This window comes from Oryctolagus cuniculus, chromosome 9 (genome assembly GCF_964237555.1).
Source record: "Oryctolagus cuniculus chromosome 9, mOryCun1.1, whole genome shotgun sequence".
Classification (NCBI taxonomy): domain Eukaryota; kingdom Metazoa; phylum Chordata; class Mammalia; order Lagomorpha; family Leporidae; genus Oryctolagus; species Oryctolagus cuniculus.
In genome coordinates, this window is record NC_091440.1 from 137,382,002 (window position 1) to 137,398,901 (window position 16,900).

Below are 16,900 nucleotides of genomic sequence, written 5' to 3' on the forward strand. Positions count from 1 at the left end.
TGCAGGAAGACACAGAACACAAAGTAACACTCTCCGAGATGACACACAAGTCCAAGGCAATTCTAATCAAAATCCCGACAGGATGTTTCCAGGAACTAGAGAAGATGATTCTCGAATTTCTACTGATGGGGCAAAGTCAAAGGATTCCCAGGACGTTCCCAAAGACACACAGGAAGGAGGATCTGCCCGATACGGAGCAGCACAGCTTACTATAGAGTCTACAAAGACCAAAGACGCAGGAATCAGCAACACAGAAAAAGCAGGAACAAAGAAGGAGACAGAGACCCGGAGACCCAGGTCCATGCGGTGCTGCAGACCCACTCCACAGACAGGCTGCTCCTGCTCAAACCAACCTGGAACCCTACTGCCTGCATGCATGCAAAGACTTGCATGTGAAAAGCAAGCCTTCAAAACTTTGGAAGAAAACAGAAAAGACTGATGAATGCAGGCAGCAAACTATTAAGTCATTTTTAAAGAGCTACTCTTTTAAAAAGCCAATAAGCTGAAATATATTAAACTGAGAAGTTCTGTTTGGAAATACCCTATTTTTATAACGCAGTATTATAGATTTGAGATTACTACCAATAAAAAAGAATTCTGTTTATCAAGAGTCCAAAAAGAAGGAGCCCTGTGGCACGCAGCGTAAGCCACGGCACTGTCTGGTCCGAGTCCCAGCTATTCCACACTTCTGACCCAGCTTCTGCTAACGCACCTGGGAGGCAGCAGATGATGCCTGAGTACCTGAGCTCCTGTCACCCACAGAGGAGACTTGGGTAGAATTTCTGGCTCCTGGCTTTAGCCTAATCCATCTCTCACTACTGTGGGCTTTTGGAAAGGGAACCAGCAGATGAAGAGCTCTGTCTCTCCATCTCTCTCTCTCTGTCACTCTTTCAATTAAATAAATCTTTAAAAAAAAAAAAAGTAAGCTACAAACTGGCAAGGATAGTGATTACAAATAAGTGCTAAAGGATTACTGTCCAGAATAAAGAACTCTTAAAATTCAATAGAAAAATTCAGCAGAAAAATGGCCAAAAGAAAAAATAGGCATTTCACAGGGAAAAAACCTAAGTGGCAAGTAAACATATAAAAAAATGCTCAATCTCATTAATAATTGTAGAAATGCAAATGAAGATACAATAAACTACCCATTTCACATACATGAGGCTGAAAACATTCAAGTGTTGGAAGGGAATGGCACGGGCATCCTATGCACTGCTAACAGGCACACAAACTCACACAGCTGCTCACCAGCCTATGAAGAGAGCCATCTGTGCACCTCAGGTCCAACACTAAGAAAGACACGTGGAACGTTCCAGCAGCACTGTCTGATCTGGGGAGGAAAGGACAGAGGGAAGGCAGGGGGCAGAGGGAGAAAGGAGCCAACGATTCAGACAGGAGGATGAGTACACAGCAGTGTATTCCGAAAGGAAACTCCAAAGAGCAAAGGAAACAAGAGGATCTACAGCCAACCACCATTCATGCAAGTAACACTCAGAGAAGCGGCACACCTCAAAAGACTACCACCAGTATGACCGACTTTGTGAAGCACAAATACAGCAACTCTACGCGCTACATCATTTAGGGAGACTTACACACCTAGTGAACCATTTTTCATCAAGAGAATGCTAGTATAAAAATCAAGCTAGCTGGGGTGGGTAACAGGGCATGGTGGGCCAAGACACATCCCCTACAGATGCACCTGGGAAGGCAACGGATGATGCCCTGGTGCTTGGGCCTCTGACACCCAGTGGGAGAGTGGACAGTTCCTTGGGCCTAGCTTCAGCCTGGCCCAGCCTTGGCTGTTGCAGGCACTTAGTGAGCCAGCAGATGGAAGATCTCTCTTTCTCTCTCTCCCCACCCCCACCCCCACCCCCACCCTGCCTTTAAAACAACAAATGTTTTTAAAAAATAAATCAATGTGTTAACCTGGAACGGAGAGCTAGCACAGAAAATGTAAAGAAGCCTCATGGTAGCTTCAAAAATAATAATGTTCTGGGGCCGGTGCTGTGGCTCAGTGGGTTAATGCCCTGGCCTGAAGCACTGGCATCCCATACGGGTGCTGGTTCTAGTCCTGGCTGCTCCTCTTCCGATCCAGCTCTCTGCTATGGCCTGGGAAAGCAGTAGAAGATGGCCCAACTGCTTGGATCCCCGCACCCACGTGGGAGACGCAGAAGAAGCTCCTGGCTCCTGGCTTCAGATCAGTACAGCTCCGGCCACTGCGGCCAATTGGGGAATGAACCAGCGAATGGAAGACCTCTCTCTCTGCCTCTCCTCTCTCTGTGTAACTCTGACTTTCAAATAAATAAATAAATCTTTAAAAAAATAATAACAATGTTCTGTCTCCTAAGTTGCGGGTTTATTTAAAATTATTCTTTTCTAATTCATATATGAAAAATCCTTTAACACTTCATCAAAAGTGTTATGAAAAAACTACATGGTTCAACTTTTGCACTTACCTTTAATTTTGTTTTCCATGAACTTTTTAAGTCCTCTCATATGTAACACACAGTATACTTCAGAAATCAAATACTGCAAAATGTTAACATTCCCCTAACTTGCATGGATACTAGCATTACAAGGATGAAAATCTACAAGCATGACAATAAAGTAGTAAAGACTCAGACACTAATGCAATTCATATTTCCAAATAATTAAAACAGTAGGAATGTGTTCCTGGATGGTATTTACCTTTTTAAACATTCTTGATAGCTCCGTTACCTTTGTATAATACAGTAACACCCTTATGCTCCTCAACAATAAATCTGAACTTAGAGTCAATATGACTTAAAGATACACAAATGCTAAACATTTTTTCAATTTTGTTTCTACTATATTTTAATATGCTTATAAATTTGTTTGAGAGAGAAAGAGATTGAGAACCAGACATGACATTGGTCCTGTCCATCGGTTCACTCCACAATGGCCAGGGCCACAGCCAAGATTGGGGAACTCAGTCCAGGTTTCCCATGTGGGTGGCAGGGCCTGAATCATACTACCAGGGTTTGCGGCAGCAGGAAACTGGAACTGGGAGACAGAACCAGGATCCCGACCACTAGGCCAACCACTCGCCACTAGAACACATCTTACACTTCCCATAAGGAAACTGATCTGGATTAAACAGTGAATAAAATTTTTTTCAAAGTAAAGAAGGAAATGAAGCAAGTTAACCGATAGACATTTTTATTCCGCTCCCTCCTTCTGTGAACTGGGTAAAGAACACCAGGACCGGGTCCTGAGGACGACTCCTTGGTAAAGCGAGGGATGGGAGCACAGCTTGAACACCAAGGTTCATGATGGCACAGGCAACTCCATAGAAGTGAGCAGCTATAAACACTCACAGCTGAACAGAAATGCAATCCTTCCATCCACCCCAGACACTTTTTGAAAAAAGATCCTTTTAAAACTCAGTCTCTGGCCAGTGCCGCGGCTCACTTGGCTAATGCTCCGCCTTGCGGCGCCGGCACACCGGGTTTTAGTCCCGGTCGGGGCGCCGGATTCTGTCCCGGTTGCCCCTCTTCCAGGCCAGCTCTCTGCTGTGGCCAGGGAGTGCAGTGGAGGATGGCCCAGGTGCTTGGGCCCTGCACCCCATGGGAGACCAGGATAAATACGTGGCTCCTGCCATCGGATCAGCGCGGTGCGCCGGCCGCAGCGGCCATTGGAGGGTGAACCAACGGCAAAAAGGAAGACCTTTCTCTCTGTCTCTCTCTCTCACTGTCCACTCTGCCTGTCCAAAAAAAAAAAAAAAAAAATTCAGTCTCGGGCTGGCGCTGTGGTACAGCAGGTTAAAGCCCTGGCCTGAAGCGCCGGCATCCCATATGGGCGCCAGTTCTAGTCCCAGCTGTTCCTCTTCTGATCCAGCTCTCTGCTATGCCCTGGGAAAGCAGCAGAAGATGACCCAAGTCCTTGGGCCCCTGCACCCACGTGGGAGACCCAGAAGAAGCTCCTGGCTCCTGGTTTCCAATCGGCACAGCTCCAGCCGTTGCGGCCATCTGGGGAGTGAACCAGCAGATGGAAGACCTCTCTCTCTATCTTTCTCTGTAACTCTGTCTTCCAAATAAAAATAAAATAAATCTTAAAAAAAACTCAGTCCCTACACACACCTACAAGAGCAGACACTCCTCCCTTTGCACATGATGCAGTGCCTTACTTTTTCAACCTGAAGTACGCTGACGCTCTGTTTGTTGGTAACACAGGATTATAGGGATCAGCGTCCATGCCTTTCGTGTAGCATTCGATGGCCTCGTCATATTTTCCTTGCTTGAAGTATTTATTGCCCTGAAAGGAGACATAAGGAAAATGGTCTTTTAGAAAAATGTCTGTTTTGGGGCCGGCGTTGTGACGTAGTGGGTGAAGCCACCGCCTGCAGTACTGGCATCCCATATGGGCGCTGGTTCGAGTCCCAGCAGCTCCACTTCCAATGCAGCTCTGCTATGGCCTGGGAAAGCAGTGGAAGATGGCCCAAGTCCTTGGGCCCTTGCACCTGTGTGAGAGACCCGGAAGAAGCTCTTGGACCCTAGCTTCAGACAGGTGCAGCTCCAATCGTTGAGGCCAATTGGGGAGTGAACCAGCAGATGGAAGACCTCTCTCTCTCTCTCTCTCTCTGCCTCTGCCTTTTGTAACTCTGCCTTTCAAATAAATAAATAAATCTTATGGGAAAAAAAAGTCTGCTTATTTTCATCTACTTGAAAGGCAGAGCAAGAGAGAGAGATCTTCCACGTGCTGATTCTCAGCCCAAAAGGCTGCAATAGCAAGGACTGGGCCAGGCCAAGGCCAGGGGCCTGGAACTCCATCAGGTTCTTCCACATGGGTGGCAAGGGCCCCTCCACAGCAGCCTCCCAGGATGGGTTAGCAGGAAGCCATATTAGAAATGCAGTAACAGAGATTCAACCAGCACTGACAGGAGATGTGGGCATCGTAAGCAGCAGTCCAACCCACTGGGCCACAACACAAGCCCCCCGTGGTCTCTATAAACGTGCAGAACTTCACTGCACAGTCCTAATATGGGCACCACAATACCCACTCATGGAAAAACAGGCGTCAAGATGAAGTTTAACCTGAGAAGAGTTAACCTTTCCAAAAAGCAATGTCGCTGGATTTAAAGCAAGGCGGTGTGCCTCAAGATGTTCCACGTTCCAGAGTTCCCAGTGACGGCATCTGACATGATATGGAGGAGAGGAGCGGAGAGCAGCACCCATATCCATGGTGTGGAGGAGCACAACACAGGACCCACACCCAAGAGGAGGGGAGGGGAGGAGAGGGATAGGGAGGGGAAGAGAGGAGAGGGGAGCACAGGACCCACACCTGTGAGGAGGGAGCCCAGCTGGGAACTCACACTGTAATAATCCCAGTACCTCTTGCACCAATACACCAACGTTAGTAACACTATCAACCTCATTTTGTAACTAAGAAAGCAGAGGGACAGGTAAGTTAAAGAACTTGTCAAGGATCTGACCCTGGTCTTCCTGGCTCCCAGTTTCTGTGACACTGCCTCCCAAATGAACACCCTTGATGATAATATGGAAGTACTTTTATGATCCAGATGGTTTTCTATCTGTGGGAAATATCCTCACCTGTCCGTAAAGAGAACTGCAGCGAAAGCAAGACTGTTACTAGTACTGGTGTAGCTGGATTCGTGTATTGAGACACCAAGGTCTCTTAACAGGAAATAGTCTTTTACCATACCAGCCTAAGTCCAGGTATAATCTCTTATCCAAAATCCAGAACCCAGAACAAAGAGGGTTTTTCTTTATATATGGCGTTAGCCTCTTTGTCTCCTGTATATGGTTGCCTGCATACATCTGGTTACATATTCTAATGTTACATGGCCGCCACAGGATTGAAACAATACTGTGTATGTCAACCTGGTTACTGAAGGTATTTTTTTACACAGATACTGAGCCTTTTTTTTTTTTTTTTTTTTTTGGACAGGCAGAGTGGACAGTGAGAGAGAGAGACAGAGAGAAAGGTCTTCCTTTTTGCCGTTGGTTCACCCTGCAATGGCCGCCGCGGCTGGTGCGCAGCGGCCAGCGCACCGCGCTGATCCGATGGCAGGAGCCACGTATTTATCCTGGTCTCCCATGGGGTGCAGGGCCCAAGCACCTGGGCCATCCTCCACTGCACTCCCTGGCCACAGCAGAGAGCTGGCCTGGAAGAGGGGCAACCGGGACAGAATCCGGCGCCCCGACCAGGACTAGAACCTGGTATGCCAGTGCCGCAAGGCGGAGGATTAGCCTAGTGAGCCGCGGTGCCAGCCAAGATACTGAGCCATAAGCTGTCTGGCAAGGGTTAACACATTGCTCTGTACTAATAAGCAGAACCTAAAATGGTCACACATACACAGATAAGGACTACAGTATTCACAGGCAAGCAGACACCACACTTCATTCGCAGGACACATGCCTCCCATTGTCTTCTTTTAACCATGGGAAGGCCTCTACCCCAACTTTAATCATATCAGTTAGATATAAGGCTAATTAAAAGACAGCGGCCTCCGCCACACTGGCCTTGCAAGATCAGGTGTGTGGTGAGCAGGCACACGCAGAGCACTTACAACACAACTTACACCCTAGCATGCAGGTCCCAGCCCTGCCTCCCCACTGGCTGAGGACTGCGGAGTGGACAATACTCTGGCAGTCGCATAAGTGACAAAGCTCTCTTCCTCCTCCCGTCTCTGTAATTTAATCTTCCCTTATGAGCTGGTTGCTCCCTGACACCCTGTGTGCCTTGGGAGTTTTGCTACCCCTGCAGCTCAGTTTACAGTGATTTTCCATTCTGTGTAGAAAATGGACCATCATTTTCTTACATGATTCTGCTTGCCTAAGGGGACCTACAACTACAGAGTACCTTTTCCTTTAGAGTGAGGGCCTTCTGAGAGTCTACACGAATCCCGTCTTCTTCCGACTCTGACTCCTGGGACACAGAATCCTGGGTGCCATCTTCCTTGTCCAGCTCCTCCAAGATGCTGTCCTGAAACCACAAACAGAAGAGTGCAGGTAAGGACATGGCCCACAGAGCAGGAATTAAATGTTCACAACACGACTTAAGCTGCTACAGTGTAAGGACCTAAAGGCTGTAAGAAAACTTCACTGTTAAGATCATATCCAGAAGCACCTCATATGGTCACTGGTTTGAGTCCCAGTGCTCCACTTCTGATCCAGCTTCCTGCTAATTGCCTGGGAAAGCAGAAGACAGTCCAATCTTGGGTCCCTGCACCCCTGTGAGAGACCCAGAAGAAACTCCTGGCTCCTAGCTTTGTTCTGGCCCAACCCTGGCCATTGTAGACATTTGGGGAGTGAACCAGAAGACAGAAGATCTCTGTCTCTCCCTCTCTGTAACTCTGCCTTTCAAATACAAATTATACATTGAAAAAAAGAGAGATCATATACAGAGAAAAGAGTCCAACATGCAGACAAGTGTCTGACTCAGCTCAGAGAGGAGCTGCACTCGTGCCCTGCAGAGCACCAGTGAACCACACACTGCAGCAGTGAGGCACTGAACTCCTTGAAACAGAAGCCAGTTGGCCCGCAGGGTGTGAGTTGGGAACCCAGGCAGAGCGGCCACCCTGTATCCCAGAACAAGGGGGACTGCCACACAAAACTCCCGAGAGCCCCAATCTCTCTTCAGTCACACACTCCTTTTTTTTTAATTTGAAAGAGAAAGAGATCTTTCCATCCGCTGGCTCACTCCCCAGATGACCGCAACAGCGGGAGCTGCGCCGATACGAAGCCAGGAGCCAGGAGCTTCTTCTGGGTCTCCCACATGGGTGCAGTCCCAAGGGCTTGGGCCACCTTCTACTGCTTTCCCAGGCCATTGCAGAGAGCTGGATTGGAAGTGCAGCAGCCAGGGCTAGAACCAGCGCCCATATGGGATGCAGGCACTTCAGGCCAGGGCTTTAACCCGCAGAGCCACAGCACAGGCCCCACACACTCTTTTTTAAAACAGATTAGCTATCCCACCCTGTGATGGCTCTTTTGTTTTATCATGAGCAAGCCAGACAGGACAAAGGATTGCAAGTCTTGTCTTTTGTCCCTGCCTTGTAACTGAATGTCAATCTGATAGTCAAGTCTGTTTTTCTTTTTTTCCTCAATATCGTGCTTAAAAACCCTAGTGCAGGCCCGCGCCAAGGCTCACGAGGCTAATCCTCCACCTGCGGCACCAGCACACTAGGTTCTAGTCCCAGTCGGGGCGCCGGATTCTGTCCTGGTTGCTCCTCTTCCAGTCCAGCTCTCTGCTGTGGCCAGGGAGTGCAGTGGAGGATGGCTCAGTGCTTGGGCCCTGCACCCGCAGGGGAGACCAGGAGAAGCACCTGGCTCCTGGCTTCGGATCGGCGCAGTGCGCAGCCGTAGCAGCCATTTTGGGGGGTGAACTAACGGAAGGAAGACCTTTCTCTCTGTCTCTCTCTTTCACTGTCTAACTCTGCCTGGGAAGGAGGGAAGGAGGGAAGGAGGGAAGGAGGGAAGGAGGGAGGGAGGGAGGGAGGGAGGGAGGGAGGGAAGGAAAGGGAAGGGAAGGGAAGGGAAGGGAAGGGAAGGGAAGGGAAGGGAAGGGAAGGGAAGGGAAGGGAAGGGAAGGGAAGGGAAGGGAAGGGAAGGGAAGGGAAGGGAAGGGAAGGGAAGGAGGGAGGGAGGGAGGGAGGGAGGGAGGGAGGGAGGGAGGAAGGAAGGAAGGAAGGAAGGAAGAAGGAAGGAAAGGAAAGAAGGAAAGAAAGAAAGAAAGAAGGAAAGAAAGAAGGAAGGAAAGAAGGAAAAAAAGAAGGAAGGAAGGAAGGAAGGAAGGAAGGAAGGAAGGAAGGAAAGAAGGAAGGAAGGAAGGAAGGAAGGAAGGAAGGAAGGAAGGAAGGGAGGGAGAAAGAAAGAAAGAAAGAAGAAAGAAAGAAAGAAAGAAAGAAAGAAAGAAAGAAAGAAAGAAAGAAAGAAAGAAAGAAAGGGAGGGAGGGAGGGAGGGAGGGAGGGAGGGAGGGAGGGAGGGAGGGAGGGAAAAGAAAACCTAGTGCCAAGGACCCCTTCAGGTTTTTCCTGGCTTGGAAGCCCTCCTCCATGCTACCCTGGCTGGAGGTCTCTAACTCTAACAAATCTCACCTTTAAATCTCTGCTTGTCCACATAGAAATTCTTCCATGTGAGACAAAGAACAAAGTAATAATATGTTCTTCACCATCATTTCCCCGTAAGAGTTTCGTGGTCATCAATAACTCATAGAACCCATCAGTGTCTAAAATCCTAATTTGGCCATATGTGTAAAAAGAAAGCTTTTCAGAATAGCATTGTGGCACAGAGGTTAAGCCCAGATATGCCCTATCTATGCCCATATCAGGGCACTGGTTTGAGTCCCGGCTGACCTCCTTCCATCCACTTCCCTGCTAACGGCCCCAGTGCTTGGATCCCTGCCACTGACATGGGAGACCAAGAGCGAGCTCTGGGCTCCTGCTTTCAACCTGGACCTTCAGAGACAGAAGATCTCCACCCTCCCACCCCTCTGTCACTCTGCCTGTCAAATACATAAATTTTAAAAAATGCTTTTCAGTAAGATTTTGTAAGTACTTCTACTGGGGCCAGCACTGTGCCATAGCAGTAAAGCTACCACCTGCAGTGCTGGCATCCCATATGGGCGCTGGTTCGAGTCCCAGCTGCTCCACTTCCAATCCAGCTCTCTGCTGTGGCCTGGGAAAGCAGTAGAAGATGGCCCAAGCCCTTGGGCCCCTGCACCCACTTCGGAAACCCAAAAGAAGCTCCTGGCTCCAGATCGGCGTAGCTCTGGCCGTTGCAGCCAACTGGGGAGTGAACCAGCAGATGGAAGACTTCTCTCTCTCTCTCTGCCTCTCCTCTCTGTGTAACTCCAACTTTCAAATAAATAATCTTTAAAAATCAATAAATAATTCTACTTTTTATGGACACATAGTAAGCACACATATGTATGAGTACGCTGTGACATTTCAGTACATGTACACAGTGCGTAACAGCCACATCAGAGTACCTGGCATCACCATTACTCCAAACAGCAGTAAGACATTTTTAATCAGTTAGCTCTAAAGTTCATTAAAGCTCATGTAGTCACATACTTTAATCATTACATAAGCAAAATTTACATCTGTTTTGTTATTTACGTAAGCAAAACTTTTAGGAAATTACAAAACAAAACTTAAGCTTACTTTCACTGAATATTAATTAATACTAAAACAGGAACTGAAATTTAATTATGTGTCTCAGCATGAAGATCCTGAAAACACCATCAGCCTCCCTTCACCACATTCAAGATCAGCCAACCATGCTATGTGGAAAATTACAGGCCGCAGCCCAGATCTGACTGGAGAGGAGTGGTAAGTAAACACCTGCATCCTGAAAGACACAGTGAAATGCAGGCCATCGCGATGGCACTGCCGCCCCACACCAAGCCAACCCTTAAAGCGCAACACAGGATGGAATGCGGGGGCCACAGGTTTCCTCTCACAGCTGATAGACAGGGCCCCATGGAGCATGGTCTAGAACATCCTGGGGCTGAGACAGGCCTGTTTTCACGACCACACAGCCCAGCCCCAGGACGGATACCCACACACTCCCTCAGCAGAGTCGCTGTACTCTGCAGTTAGGGTCACACAGGAGGGAGCTCTCTGAGCAGAGTCCTCGTCTGTCCCTAACTGCAGTGGTGGTGACCCAGGTGCACACATGTGACAGAACGGATGGGCCCTGCTACACACTGTCCCAGTCTTAACTGTACTAGTAGTAAGATGGACCCACTGAAGGAGACTAGGTGAAGATGACACTGCCTTCAGGTACTACTTCTGCAAAGAGAGACAAAACCGGAAAAACAGAAAATAACCCTGACTGCTTCAGCCGCCACTCACTGCAAGAGGAATTCCTGTGGCTAACTAAAGAGCCATGTGATTACATTTTATCCCACAGGAAATAGTGTATGAGACAGAAGCCACAAAAACGCTGCACTGTTTTCCATAACTCCAAGGAATTCCTATTCAAATGCTAAGCAGCAAAGTGCCCGGGTCAACTTACCACATCGAGTTTTGCCCATGCCTCATAATCATAAGATTTGATCCTGTTTTTCGTGTTTTCCTCTTTGGTTTTTTTGGAAGCCTCTTTAGCTTTCCCTTTCTTCTTTTTCCTAAAACTTCCATTTCGAATAGGAGGCAAAATCTAGGAAAAAAAGCATGCAGTTTTCAGCACTTTGCTCTATTATTTTTTGTCTAAGTAGCAATGTTTAAAATTCTCACCAATTCATATTTCTAAAGAAGAAGCCATTTTTAAACCTAATTTGCAAATGCTTAAAAATATCAATTTGCCATCTTCCATTTATAATGGTAATTATAGTTGAAAAATGTTGAAGAGGGGGCAGGTATTGTGGTGCAACAGGTTAAGCCGGTTTGTGCTGGTTCCAGTACCAGCCACTAAATTTCCCATCCAGCTCCCCGCTAATGCTCTTGGGAAAGCAGTGGAAAATGGGCCAAGTACTTGGGCCCCTGCACCCATGTGGGAGACACACATGGCCCAGCCCCAGGCACTGTGGCTATTTGGGAAGTGAACCAAAGGATGGAAGATCTCTCCCTCTCTCAGTAACTATCTTTAAAATAAATAATGAAAAAGAAAAAATGTTGAACATTGATTACTCACAAGCAAAATATTATCTGGAAATTTAAATTATACTTTAATTTGCAATTCTAAATTCAAACCTCAAAAACTACCTAGTCGGGGCCAGCACTGTGGCATAGCAGGTAAAGCCACCACCTGCAGTGCTGGCATCCCATATGGGGGCCGGTTCAATACCTGGCCGCTCCACTTTTGATCCAGCCCTCTGCTATGGTCTGGGAAAGCAGTAGAGGATGGCCCAAGTCCTTGGGCCCCTGCACCCACACGGGAGACCCAGAATAAGCTCCTGAATCCTGGCTTCAGATCAGATCAGCTCTGGCCACTGCCGTCATTTGGGGAGTGAACCAGCAGATGAAAGACCTCTCTCTCTGTCTCTCCTTCTCTGTGTAACTCTTTCAAATAAATAAATAAATCTTTAAAAAAAAAAAAAAAAGCAAAAACCAACTACCTAGTCTTCAACCTTCATATGAGGAAGTAGGAGCACAAAGCAAATGGATCCCCACACCATCAACACAAAACCTCAGTCTGGCAGGGTTTACCCAGCAGGTAAGAGGCCCAAATCGCCAATGGAGCAGTCACACCTGACTGCAGCCTCCTGCCCACACGGACACCAGGAGAGAGGCGGCAGGGATGAGGCTCTGCACCGGGACACTCAACTTCAGGCCTGGGGCCATTCCAGCTGCTGCAGGGATGGGAGTGTGTGTGCACACTAGCTCTCTTTCCAACAGAGAAGCATTTTGAAAGGCAAAAAGGTTGCTTTTCTAATTCAGGATTTTAAAATGGTTGTGAAAAATGGAACTAAAAGATAAGCATATTTATTGTAAAACAAATGTGAAATTCATGTGTAAAAAAGGGTCTTCAAAAAGTTCATGAAAAATGCATGTTATAGAAAATCTATGAATGGATTCTGAAATTGTTTTGTACCATAAAAAAAACTGATCCTTTAATCTCATTTTCCCCTGAACTTTTTGAAGCACCATTGTGTAAGTATACACACAGCCACACGCCCTACGTATTTGATGGTGTCCAATTACCTTTAATATGATCACAAAGCCATTCTTTCAGTAATTATTCACTGAATCCAAAAACTCCTTCACAGTCAGCACAATTATCACAAAGGCTAATGCAAAAGTAGAATTCTGGAGATGCTGACAATGAAACAAATCCCTTCGATTTCAGCATTTTCATAGAACACTGCTAACAGGTTATGCTTACTTTAAAACAAGCTGTTTTTCAGGATGCTAAATACGGAATTCTGAACTTACCTCTTCAGGAACACCATTTTGTCTCCTTAGTTCCAAATCCTTTTGTTTAATGTCTTTTTCCCAGTTCTCTAAATCCCTCATAAAGTCCTGTAACTCTTCTGCATTTTGTTTCACTTGTAGTTGTAATTCAACTGTCTTATTTGCTGATGTCATTATGACCTGCAGAGTTTTGAACAACCTCTGGTAAGAATGGGATTACAGGTAACCCTCAACTTGCAATGAGGTTATGTCCCCACAAACCCAACATAAACTGAAAATACTGTAAGCCCAAAATGCAGTTAATATGCCTAGCCCACTATGTACTCTAGCTCAGACCAGAGCAATGCTGGCCTCATCCCTTCACACTCACCACCAGCACTCAACACGCTCAGAGCCCAGAGCAAGGGTGCTAGCCAGGAAACCTCCAAGGTCAAAATTCCAAGTACAGTTCCCATGAACCCGTATCACGTTCACCCATCATAAAGTTGAAAAATATAGGGCCAGGGCCGGTGCCAGGGCACGGGTTAATCCTCTGCCTGCGGCGCCAGCATCCCATATAGGTCCCAGTTCTAGTCCCAGCTGCTCCACTTCCAATTCAGCTGCTATGGCCTGGGAAAGTAGAAGATGGTCCATGTCCTTGGGCCCCTGCACTCATGTGGGAGACTCGGAAGAAGCTCCTGGCTTTGGATTGGCTCAACTCCATCCATTGTGGTCAATGGAGGAATGAACCAACAGAAGGAAGATCTCTCTATATACCTCCCTCTCACTGTCTGTAAATCTTCCCTCTCACTGTCTGTAAATCTACCTATCAGATAAAATAAATAAAATCTTTAAATATATATATGGCTGACACGGCGGTGCAGCTGGTGAAGCCGCCACCTGCAGTGCTGGCATCCCACATGGATACCGGTTTAAGTCCTGGATGTTCTACTTCTGATCCAACTCCCTGATAACGCACCTGGTAAAGCAGCAGCTAATGGCCCAAGTGCTTGGGCCCCTGCACCCATGTGGGAGACCTGGAAGCAGCGCCTCACTCCTGGTTTCAGTCTGGCCCAGCCCCAGCCAATGAGGCTGTATGGAGAGTGAACCAATGGGTGGAAGACTTCTCTCTCTCAGCCTTTCTCCCTAACTCCACCTTAAAAAACAAATGAAGGGCTGGCACCATGGCTCAACAGGCTAATCCTCCACCTTGTGGCGCCGGCACACCAGGTTCTAGTCTTGATCAGGGTGCCGGATTCTGTCCCGGTTGCCCTTCTTCCAGGCCAGCTTTCTGCTGTGGCCAGGGAGTGCAGTGGAGGATGGCCCAAGTGCTTGGGCCCTGCACCCACATAGGAAACCAGGATAAGTACCTGGTTCCTGCCTTCAGATCGGCGCGGTGCGCCGGCCATTGGAGGGTGAACCAACGGCAAAGGAAGACCTTTCTCTCTGTCTCTCTCTCTCTCACTGTCCACTCTGTCAAAAAAAAAAAAAAAAAAAAAAAAAAAAAAGTTTAGGTTGAATCCCTTTAAGTTAGAGATGCTGTATTTCATTTGTTTTTCTGAAGTCTAACACTTTTTCAATAACAAATGGCCAAGATAATAAGTAAAAGAGCCTAAAGTGATGCTGAATAAACAAAATATCAGTATTTTTTTAAAAAAGATTTATTTATTTATTTGAAAGGCAGAGTTACAGAGAGGCAGAGAGAGAGACAAGTCTTCCAGTCACTGGTTCACTCTCCAGATGGCTGCAATGGTTGGAGCTGCGTCGATCTGAAGCCAGGAGCCAGGAGCTTCCTGCCAGCTTCCCATGCTGGTGCAGGGCCCAAGGACTTGAGCCGTCTCCTACTGCTCTCCCAGGCCACAGCAGAGAGCTGGATCAGAGCAGAGAGTGGAGCAGCCAGGATTCAAACCAGCACCCACATGGGATGCCAGAACTACAGGCAGTGGCTTTACCTACTACGCCATAGCACCGGCCCCAAGTACTATATTTTTAAATGACTCAACTGTTTGCTGAACAAGCAAGAAAAAACAGATAAGCATATCCTCAAAACAGGTGACATGCTTCATGCATGAAAGGCCTCGCGGGAACAATCACTGAGCAGCCCCGGGCGGCAGGCTGGCTGCTCTTCTCCTGAGTTTATCCCAACTGCTTCCTCTCCTCCTTTCTCTTCCAATACTCACTGAACTCCCAGCAGGCCTTACATCAAGATTTAGGGATACAAAAACAAGGTAAGGCCTCTGATATAGTGAGAAAAACAGAAATGCAAGTACAGAGTAACAGCACACCCGGCTAAGCGGGGTTTCTCATCCTGAGACCAGACACTGGGGACAGTACGGCTTCACGGTGGGGGTGCTGTACTGTGCACTTCCGGTGGTTGGTGACATCTCTGTCCTCCACTCGCTCGTCCAGCCTTGCCCCACCCTCTCCCACGGTGACAGGCAGTGTTTCCACATGTTGTCCCCTGCACCAGAGGCAAGGCAATCCTGGCTGAGCACCACATGCCACAAAGCAGACCCCAGCACCGAGTCGCCCGCCAAGCACAGTGAGCAGTGGGCTGCAGGGGGGATGAGGGAGAAAGCTCAAGGGACGGGCAAGGGACACATCTAGAGGTGCCAGGCCATGAGGTCTACCCCCACCCTGAGAGCTCTAAGAAGGTACTGAAGAGGTGACAGAAAAAGCACTAAGAGACCAATAAGACGGAGGGTTTGGGGAGCAGAGGATGACTCAGTGTCTGCCATTTCTCTCGGGAGCCTGGTATGACTGGCGGCACCGACACACACAGGGGAAGAGCTGGACACCTCTAGATGTGTCCCGTGCCCATCCCTTGAGCTTTCTCCCTCATCCCCCCTGCAGCCCACTGCCCACTGTTCTTGGCTGGCAACTGCCTGGTGCAGAAACCCTAACGGGCGTTACAACTGGGGGTCCCGTGAGCGCCGTGGGACATCAGGGGACACCAGCAGGGAGGTACGGCCGATCTGTTACCAGCACGGAGGTGGGAGCGAGGACCACGGACCCGGACAGGTCTAACTCCAGTGACGGGAGGCACGCAGGCTGCGGACACCAGCCCCTGGTGTTTCCAGAACGTGGGGAAGGCGAGAGCTGGGGAGAACCCAGAGAGTGGGGACACGCCATGCGCGTTCCCTGAGTACTTAGTCACATGAAGACTACTGCGCAGGTTATGGGGCCAAAAAGGGCGGAAAGGAAATGAGTTAGGTAGACAGATTATGTGGGGGACGGGGGTCCACCTGCCTTCAACAACGTGAGGACTGGTTCTCAATGGAGAATCGTCTGGGGCTGCGAGGAACAAAGAAAAATACACGAGCAAAGGGGGTGATGGCCCCAAACGGGAAAGGGGACCCAAGGCTGAGGGAGGGGCGCAGAAGAGGGAAGGGCCTGGCTCGGGCGGTCACAGGCACCCAGCCTCACGACCAACCCAAGCCCGGGGGGGATCACAAACGGCGCCTGGTGCGGAAACAGCCAGCAAAACGCTTGGCCCGGGGCCAAGAGCGCGCACAACAGCGCGGCGCGCCTCGAGATGCCGAGGGGCCGGCACCTTTCTGCGCCCAGCGCCCCGCAGCCCCACCGAGCCTGTGCCGGCCGGGGGTCGCTTCCACACCGGGCGGCCTCGGCACGTCAGAAGCGCCCTGGTCCCCTCGGGAGAAAGACGCGGCCGCAGACATCGCCGGCGCCCCGGCGGCAGCGGGTCAGAGGGCGGGGCGGCGGGCGACCCTTCGGCGACCCGGCCCCTCCTCCCGTTGGGCCCCCAGCCGTCCCCTTGCCCGCTGTGGACGGCGAAGGCGGCTCACCCCACCTGGCCAGGGCGACCTTTCGGCGACCCGGCCCCTCCTCCCGTTGGGCCCCCAACCGTCCCCTTGCCCGCTGTGGACGGCGAAGGCGGCTCACCCAACCAGTCCGCGTCACACCCACCCGCTCAACAGCCGCCCTCACCTCACCCGCTCCCGTCGCACTCAAGATCGCGTCGCAGTCGTCCGCGTCGCACACGCGCTCGTCACACGCGCCGCGACGCAGACCAGCCCCACCCCCTGGGTTTTCCCACAAGCCCGCGCGTGCCCCTCCCATGGCGC

General features: G+C 49.3%; 1 protein-coding gene across 9 annotated transcripts in view; it reads right to left on the reverse strand.

Moving 5' to 3' along the window:
* Window positions 1-16,900, reverse strand: part of RPAP3 (RNA polymerase II associated protein 3) — a 45,038-nt gene that overhangs the window by 19,267 nt on the left and 8,871 nt on the right. The window contains exons 2-6 of one of the 9 annotated variants that reach the window (XM_070049731.1): window positions 16,764-16,820; window positions 12,858-13,016; window positions 11,002-11,142; window positions 6,844-6,966; window positions 4,148-4,275 (exon numbers count right to left, since the gene is read on the reverse strand). In XM_070049731.1, the coding sequence (XP_069905832.1) occupies window positions 4,148-4,275; window positions 6,844-6,966; window positions 11,002-11,142; window positions 12,858-13,010 (545 nt within the window). In that variant the 5' untranslated portion in view covers window positions 13,011-13,016; window positions 16,764-16,820. Of the gene's footprint in view, window positions 1-4,147; window positions 4,276-6,843; window positions 6,967-11,001; window positions 11,143-12,857; window positions 13,017-15,100; window positions 15,352-15,797; window positions 16,886-16,900 lie in introns of those variants that run through there. The other 8 variants (XM_008259349.4, XM_008259351.3, XM_051850408.2 and 5 more) reach the window with 8 other exon arrangements.